Source organism: Limanda limanda, chromosome 20 (genome assembly GCF_963576545.1).
Source record: "Limanda limanda chromosome 20, fLimLim1.1, whole genome shotgun sequence".
Lineage (NCBI taxonomy): Eukaryota > Metazoa > Chordata > Actinopteri > Pleuronectiformes > Pleuronectidae > Limanda > Limanda limanda.
In genome coordinates, this window is record NC_083655.1 from 21,791,178 (window position 1) to 21,800,371 (window position 9,194).

General features: G+C 40.5%; 1 protein-coding gene across 1 annotated transcript; it reads left to right on the forward strand.

Moving 5' to 3' along the window:
• Nucleotides 1-110: 110 nt before the first annotated feature.
• Nucleotides 111-9,194, forward strand: alg14 (ALG14 UDP-N-acetylglucosaminyltransferase subunit). Its single transcript, XM_061093792.1, has 4 exons — nt 111-360; nt 867-1,015; nt 2,972-3,094; nt 8,875-9,194. The coding sequence occupies exons 1-4, from the start codon at nt 219-221 to the stop codon at nt 9,103-9,105; spliced, it is 645 nt and encodes a 214-aa protein (XP_060949775.1). The 5' UTR covers nt 111-218; the 3' UTR covers nt 9,106-9,194.

The window sequence follows — 9,194 nt, forward strand, 5'->3', positions numbered from 1 at the left end:
TAATTTATGTCAAAGGGCCGTAACACGGCAACCTCAACACGTTGTGTGTCAGGAGTGTAAATAGAAACATTGCAATTCCACTCCACGAACAACTGGGGGCAGTGTGCTGGTGAAGGCGGAGGGATTTGTACAAAGCTGAGCAGGAAAATGTGCCTGAACTCTGAGATCTATATCCAGTCAAAGCACAGTGTCTGAGTTGCTCTTACGCATCCGCCATAATGTACATGGAAGGCGCTGCCTTTGCTATTTTAATCATATGTGTGTTTTTGATTCTCCGGTTATATATAGTTGTGAAGACTGGATCAAAGCTGAAACCTGGAAGCAAAGGTCCGATTGCTGTTCTCGTCGTTGCAGGATCAGGTAACGCTCATGACATTAATCTAGACACATGTTATCAGTTTAGATCAAGCGAAACAGTAATATTCTTGTGAGTCAGGTCATTTACCGCTAGATTCTAACGCTCTAATGTACACTTCATGTTTTCATGTTCTGCCATTAGCGGACTTCCTTAGCAACAATGCTAACAACATCAACCGTACGCACTGTGGAGTGTACCAAAACATCGGGGAGCATGGGGGGGTAAACTAGAGCTCTTCAGTGGTTATTCAATATTTCTTCCTTCCCCTTTGCTCTCAAGTCAATAATACGTTTCCATAAACTAGAGCAAATAACACATTCTAAACATGAAGCTCCACTGTGTCTACCAGACATTAGGATCTGGCTGTGGAGAGTTGCTCCCTCTCAGCCTCGAGAGAATCTCAATCTTAATGGTCCAGTCACGACGCTACTGCCTCATAGGCTGACATTGCTGTACTTCAGGTTCATCTTCATAGTGTACACCACAGGGTGTCCTGTGTGTTTTCCAGGTGGTCACACCACAGAGATCCTGCGGCTGATGGAGAGCCTGTCTGCAGCCTACACACCCCGACACTATGTCATTGCTAACACTGACCAGATGAGTGAGGAGAAAATCTGCTCATTTGAGAGCTCTACACATTCGGACTCTGGATCACAGGTACACAGCTGGCTATGTTCTGCGCTTACCATGTTGTATCAGATGGCAGCACTGTCTCAGATTTTGTTCAAACCTTGTCTATAACATGAATTGGTTCCAAACACAACGCCTGGAAGCTTATTTATGACAAGCACTGTGTGCGTGTGCGTGTACGCAAATGTGAGAGCCTCCTGAGTTTCAGTTAACTGCAGCTCTGTTTGCAGCTTCAGAGTCTGAATGAAATGTGGTTAAAAGCTGCTTAAACAATTCAATCATTGAATAATTAGACATCATCGTCACTGGATATTACTATCATCAGGTAACAGATATTATATTTATATTGTAGGCATTAGCTAATTTGAGGTCATTGCTCAGTCACATCATTTCATCAAACGACTTTACTATGGCAAATATGCCCAAAAATCGAATTAAGGCACCAGGTCCTTTTTCATTCCTCCAGCATAAAAGTGGAGGATATACTGATCAGTGTGTATGTCTGTCTGTAATCAATTGCTTCCCGAGCAGACACCTTTTGGGATTTTTCACGAAACTACACAGTTATGGTAGTGATATTATTTTCTGTATTAAAATAAACAAGTAAATACATTTTAATTATGTGATAAATTATTTGATTGGAAGAATTTTCTCTTTTCTCACTGATACAATTACCAAAATATCAATTTACATCACAAAATAGTGGAAAAAGGTAGAACTTAGAAGCTGGGACCTACAAAATATTGGATAAGAAGTTGTCTTGGAATCAGTCTATGCTTGGAATTGATAATGTTAAGAACAGTAAATCCCACGAAAGCCACTTGTGATCTGGTCTTAGTTCTTCCAGCTTTTAACTCTGTTTCCTGATTAGTTTTTTATATTTTGGTGTGTTGCATTTGTGCTTTTACTTATTGAGATGTATCTTGAACAATGTACTGCTTTGAGATCTTTATCACACTTAGTGGGCTGGTTGGTTAACCACATCTTTCATCGTAGATCTTGTCAGTTGACGAGTGTAATTGTTCACCAGTAGGTGGCACAAGTACACTTCTCATATGTTGTTTTAGCATCGCAGTGAGGAAAGAAACTGTACTGAATCATATCACATAACATACATTTGGGGTTACATGAATTGAAGTTTTTAGTGGCATGATATACACATTTAGGTGAAAATAAGCAAAAAACTAAAGATGTACAAATATCAGACACATTTATGTTACAAAATTAAAATACCTAAGAAATCACATGCCAGAAAATTAATAAAATCCAGTCAGCCACAAAAATCAATGACATTCAATGCAGAAAAAATCATTAGAACCTTTTTTTGATTTTGATGGTTGTGTATTGATATTAGAGGGATCCAGATTTCCAATTCCAGGTGTGTTTATCGTTGCAACTAGTCATTATTATCTAGAGGCATTTAGATGCATACAAATTTACTTAAATGTCAAATTTTCTCTTGATTTACTAATTAGTAAGATGACTTATCATTTCCTGTGCTTTGTGCAAACATAGTATTTTTGTTTAGTAGGTAACTCGGTTACCCACAATAATATTTTTTTACTTTAGCATATAACCTTTATTAAAAAGATAACAGTGCATTTTTACTCTTACTCTACTCTTTTATATGTTGTATTTTTAGTGCCGTGAGCACCACAAGGAAAACTTCATCCATATCCATTGTATTTGTCTTGAGGCGGAAATCTCCCCAAAATGAATTATCTACATGGCGAGATAACACAAAATGTAAATAAGAACAGATTTTGTGTGATTAGAGGTGGACTGAACCGTTATTGTTTAGCAGTGTAGTTAAAATGACAGAATCATTGGAAAAGTCCATGATTGGTTTATTTGTGTGTTGGTGAGATGTGAGAGTTTTAACCAAATACATAAGAGATGTGTGATGAGTACTGTATTTCTGTTGTGCAATTCAAATGATCATGTGTCTGAGACAGGTGATAGAAACCTGCTCTTGTTCCACAGTTCACCATCAGTCGGATCCCACGGAGCCGGGAGGTGCATCAATCTTGGAGTTCCTCAGTTGGCAGTACCCTGAATGCCCTGCAGTACTCCCTCCCTCTGGTGTTCAGACTCAGACCTGACATAGTAAGTGGACACATCAGTCAGTAGCTGTGACCGTACCTGCCACACAGAAATGTACCTCTACAATGACATCCAGCACCATCTTGCACTTGTAGCTATACGCAGACTATGTAGCTATATTGCACACAGATATAAACACAGCAATTCCTCCTCATGAAACACACAATGCTGACATTTACCGGTAACTTATGTTGCACAACGCGATCATGCTCATTGAGTTATGCAGCATCTGTCTCATTAATTGATGGGCTTCTAACAGATGCCCCCATTCCCACAACATATTTAGCAGTATCTAATTTTGAACCAGAACATTTGATCAGTGCAGAATGTCATTTATTATTCAATTGAAAACAACTAACGCTTCATACACTACACGCCATGATTTCATGGTCAATCAGTTTCTGCACTGTTCACACTGCACAACTTTTTTTTGTCTTCTAATCATGAGTCTTTAATTTGTTGTGGTTTGCTCACTACATCACACAAATTACAAGATCTTTGACCAGCAGCAATCCCCAACAAGAATGTGTCCGCGCTCCAAACTAGATGTTGTCATGGTAACACAACACACACCAAAAGAGTCCCAGGACATGCAATTCCTATATACTACTTTGTTTGTTTCTGTTTATTTGTCTGTGAGTTAGCATGATTTTACAAAAAACTCTTATCTAGGTTGACTAAAAGTCAACTTAACATACAACTACCTCACTATTACACAACTGAGGATTATGGGGAGTATAGCATTTCTGAGCCTCGCGAATAAAACACGTTTCTCCCAGCAAGCAGTCGACATCAAAAGCCGTCTTAGACATGAACTCCAGAGGATGTCAGCAGAACTAGGATTGGATTTTATTACTGAGTTTGCCGTTCACACATGAACGACGCAGCAGGAGATTCTCTGGTCCGATACGTTCACAACATCACCAAACGCTCTCTTGACATCTTCGTCAGTGTCTTCGAAGTGTGTGGCATAGATTTTTTTTTTTTTTTTTTAACCTGATATATATGAATTATTTCTGTTTCTTGTGACAAGTTTACCTTAGATGTTTAAAATATTATTGTTGTTAATCAAATCATTTTTATTTGTATAGCCCATATTCACAAATCACAATTTGTCTCATAGGGCTTTAACAAGGTGTGACATCAGAATCAGAACAATATCTCCTCAGGATTATCTTTTGTAACAGGGGAAATCCATTCTTGTGTGGGATTGCCCTCACACATTGGCTAGAGCTGGTCACTGCATTCATTGCCAGTCACATAAGGGTCAAACTTCTGGATTTGGACTCAGTGACAGGTCCATATGTTTAAACTGCTAGATGTCTGCCAGCAGTCAGTGACGCAGCAGCAAGTCTCTCAGACGTCTTTGACGTCACCAGAGTATGTAAAGCCCTTTGTTCACAAAATTGATAACCAGACCAAATTTCTTCCACTTATAGATCGTTAGATATCATCTGTTCCACAATCATTTTCATTTTGGAAATATTGGGTGAAGTCAATGTACAGTGAGAAAAATTGTCTGAATGCGAGAAAGAGTTGGAAAAAGGCTGCCTGTTAGTTCTGTACATGTTGGAACATACATAGAGTGACTTAACAGAGCATGAATAAATCACAAAATGTTAAGTTAAGAAAAAATTCTGACTACCAGGTTTCAATAACATGGGTTTGTAGTTTTCATGTAACAGTCAAACAGACAAAGGTCAACTAAAAAATAAGAATGTTCCTTTTTAAAAAGCCATAACAGAAATCTCTCATTCACGAACCTTTTTTAGACCCTTTGTTTTCCTCTGCTGCAAATTGAATTGTATTTGTTTGTTTTGTTATGCTGGCATTGTTCAACTCCTCTGCCTTCATGTAGAATCCACATATTGTCCTTTCATCATAAAGTCCAAGTAAGCCTGGTAGACAGACATTCACATAACACATTGTAAATCTAAATGGGCAAGGATCAACATAAATAAAAAAACACACCAGGCTGAACTGACAGACATACAGAAGATAAGGTTCAGACGCTGTCATTATTTGTTTAAATGGAGCCTGTAAGTAAAACCTCACAGCTGCTCTCAGAAATGGAGGCAGAAAATGACACGTTCACAGGCAGGTGTTTGTGTTGTGCAGCTGTGCAAACCAGCCATCCATCAGATCAAACACCTCAGAGATGGCCTGAGAGGAGATGACACGCTGAAGCCAGCCAAAACATCAAAGTAATGCTGCTCTTTCACATTTCTCCTGAATTCAATGCTGTTACTATAGGTTGAACAATTTCTTCCTGTTCACAGGCAGCATGAGTTATTTCATACATAATTTTATGTTGCAGTATTTGTATTTGTTATGATGATATAGTTTTATTTTTGCCAAATCTATTGCTCTTTGTGAACTTGATGCAGACTCCCAGTCTAAATATCTAGATGAGTTGTCGACAACTATAGCCAATCACCATACTGTATGTGTGAGGGACAGGGAAAAGCCTCTGGATTACCCGCCTGGCCCCATAGTAATAAACAAAAAAAAATTCTAAGATATCTATGGTGGTAATTGAAACCTCGCTGTTACTCAGGCAATTCCAATAAAGATATTGGGGGCAGTTTTTAAATGCACTGAAAGCATCATTTCCAGTGAGTAGTGTTGACGTGAGAGTAGAGCCAAAATGATCTGGGTGAAGGCAAATTACAGTAACAACTCTGTGGTCTACAACACTCACTTTAGTCAGTGAAGTGTCTGTCCAGCTTTATTTATGGCTAGTTGGAAACAAAGCCAGGGATTTATCAGAAAGGCCAGAAATGTTCCAGCCAGACTTAAAGGGATAGTTCACCGGAATTTTTTTTTAAATTCACTCATTATCTACTCACCCCTATGCCGATGAAGGAGTGGGTGAAAGTGTCCACAAAACACTTCTGGAGTCTCAGGGGTAAACTTTGATGCAACTGAATCCAATACAATTGAAGTAACCGGCAGCCTATACTTCAGACGTAATAACACAACAGAAAAAACACAACATGCCTCCGTACTGCTCGAAACGGCATCATTTACACAATGTTTTTAGCTTAAATGTCCGTTGATATCTTCCTACGGGGGAACGTTCAAGGACCTTCGGACACACCATCGTGTGGCTATGTCCGCTAGCATCGCCACTTGCAGTAGTGGACTTTTAGGCTTTAAACATGGTGTAAATTACCTTGGTCGAGTCCGTATACCACAGACCAGTGGAGCAGCAAGCTGATTGGCAGATTGATGTTGTGCAGCATGTATCTACGATCGGGTTGTTGCAGCAGTCTTTGCGGTAAGGGAGAGTTGACTGTCAAGTGTCACACACAGGTTCCTTGCGGTCTGGGTGGGGGCTACAAAAGCGTTGTCGATGGTGATAGTAAGGTCATGGGTGGGAGAGCCTTGAAGGGAAAGTAGCTCGGTCTTGTCCAGGTTGGTTTTCAGGTGGTCTGCGGACATCCACTGAGAGATGCCATTCAGACAGGCAGAGATTCTTGCTGCTACCTGTGTTTCAGACTGGGTAAAAGACAGAATTAGTTGGGTGTCATCTGCGTAGCTGTGGTAGGAAAAGCCATGTGAGTGAATGACAGAGCAGAGAGAGTTGATGTACAAAGAGAAATGGAGGGGACCCAGTAGTGAGTGGACAAGGTTCTGACACAGATCCTCTCCAAGTCATCGGTAGGTACGGTCTTTGAGTTAGGATGAAGGCAGGGAGAGAGCAGAGCCTGAGACACCCAGATCCTGAAGGAAGGAAATAAGAATCATGGATCACTATGTCAAATGCCGCAGAAAGGTCTTGAAGGATGAGGACAGAGGAGAGAGAGGCTGCTCTAACAGTGTGAAGTTGCTCAGAGACCGCAAGGAGGGCAGTCTCAGTTGAGTGACCTGCCTTGAAACCAGACTGGTGAAGGGTCGAGAAGGTTGTTCTGGTGAAGATAGGAGGAGAGTTGATTAAAGATAGCTCACTCGAGTGCTTTGGAGAGAAAAGGAAAAAGATAGACAGTTCTGTAATTGTTTACTTCAGATGGGTTGAGGATGGGTTTCTTGGGGTGTTCTGGATGTAATATCTTTTGATGGCAATTTAGCTAAATGTCTTTATAGTGATGTTTACTCTATAAATAAAAGCAATCGTGAAATGTAAACTGCATATGTATACTCTAGAACTGATACACTTACACTGGCACAGCCGTCAGTGTATCAAACCAGAACATTCTGCCGACATTCTGGTTAAGGAAGGACACACGCTCTATCTCCTGAGCCACAGCTGCCCATTCTGAATATATACATGGAGATGTGTTTAGCAACTTAGGACAAAGTCCCAAGTTTAGGTGAGCAAAATTGAAGTAACAAAAGGCTTTAAAGTTAAATGTAGTATTTGATTGAATAACAATTGCTTGCAAAAAGTGTATCAAGCCTGTGTCACACTGACATCACCAAACAACAGACAAACTTCGAAACTCAGTTGATGTAAAACACTTACCACTGACCACATATGCCAGGCCAACCACCAAGGGTGGCATATTTTAACTTCTGTGAGTTTTTCTACAACCTCAATAACTTTTTCTTCCCTGAATATAAAGATGTTTTTGTGCTATTGTCACAACAGCATTGTCCCTGTAAAGCCCCTAAATAATCCAGGTGAATACCAGAAATCTAACCATGTTGACTGGGTTTCTCATTTTTATGATGCAAGAAGTGAGGTTACTGGAAGAAAGTCGACAATTACCAGATTACTGTGTGTGAGCGTGTGCAAGTCCAGTGCCTGGAAATAAGATTTCCATTGCCACAATGCTATTTATGGCTGCCAGAGAGAGCTTAAGATCAAGTGGGAAAATCCGCTGTTGTTCATGTAATACTGAAATAAATTTTAGTATTATTTACTGCACTGACCACAGTATTTGTGTAGTTCACAAGTGAAAATTTATAATCTTAATGCTTACATTAGCTATGACCTGAACAATTCATCTTGTGAATGCGGATTCGCTGTTCTATACTTTTAAATGTGCAGTGTGCAGGGTACATGTCTGATTTGTCTGTACTCTGGAGTTGTATGATGACTTCTCCAGACTACAGAGCAGCTCAGCCTGGTTTCCTGTAAACCCAACACCCGCAGCCCCCCTTCAGCCCTGAGGCCACTTATTCATCTCAGCACCCTCCCCCTTTGTCTTCGAGTCTCACTCAGCTGCAGTCACTGCTGCCTTTTAATGCCAGCTTCTCCAACCTGAATGTTGAGGAGCAGTTCAACTCAGTGATGTTTACCTTCAAGCACACCACATATCTCTCCAAACCCCAGTGTCTTTTTTCAGCTAGCATGTAAATAGGCTACATTCGAAGAGCAGTTCAAGTTTGGGACAATTTAGGGGAGGTGCCGGGTATTGAACCACCACTGGTTAGCGGACTACCCTCTCTACCTACTGAGGTAGGTCAACATAAGCTGTTTTCGGTCAGGACCTGTGAAGGAGGTCCAGAGATTTTGGTCTGGACTTTCTGCGGAGGTTGCCTCTCACACATCAACTATGCAGCAGGAGATTCTTGTTCCGGAGACTCTCACTCAGACTCACTAATTTGCGTTCTTACATAAAGCTCCTCCCTCCGGACATTATCCAGAGTTCATTGCATGTCTGAAAGCAGCTATAAAAATATGAGTTCTGTCACAGAGCCCCATATCAGCACGGACACCACTTTCTATATAGCTTATGCAAAATGGAGTATATATCACTTCCTGGAAATGTGCTCAACCCCTCCTCTCTCTCGCTCTCTCTCGCTCTCTCTCTCTCTCTCTCTATTTGTTGTTTCAGGTGCTGTGTAACGGTCCAGGGACTTGCATCCCCTTGTGTGTGGCAGGACTCCTGCTTGGAATTCTGGGAATGAAGAAAGTTCTTATAGTTTATGTTGAAAGTATTTGCCGGGTGCACACACTGTCACTCACGGGGAAGATCCTGTACCCAATATCAGACTATTTCTTTGTGCAGTGGTCTTCTATGCTGGACAAATACCCCAAATCAGTTTTCCTGGGAAGAATAGTTTAAAAAATCTATTACACAAAGTATACACAAATACAGAATGAAATTATATGTTTGTTGTAATTAATTTGAATAAATACTTTTTACATTTGTCA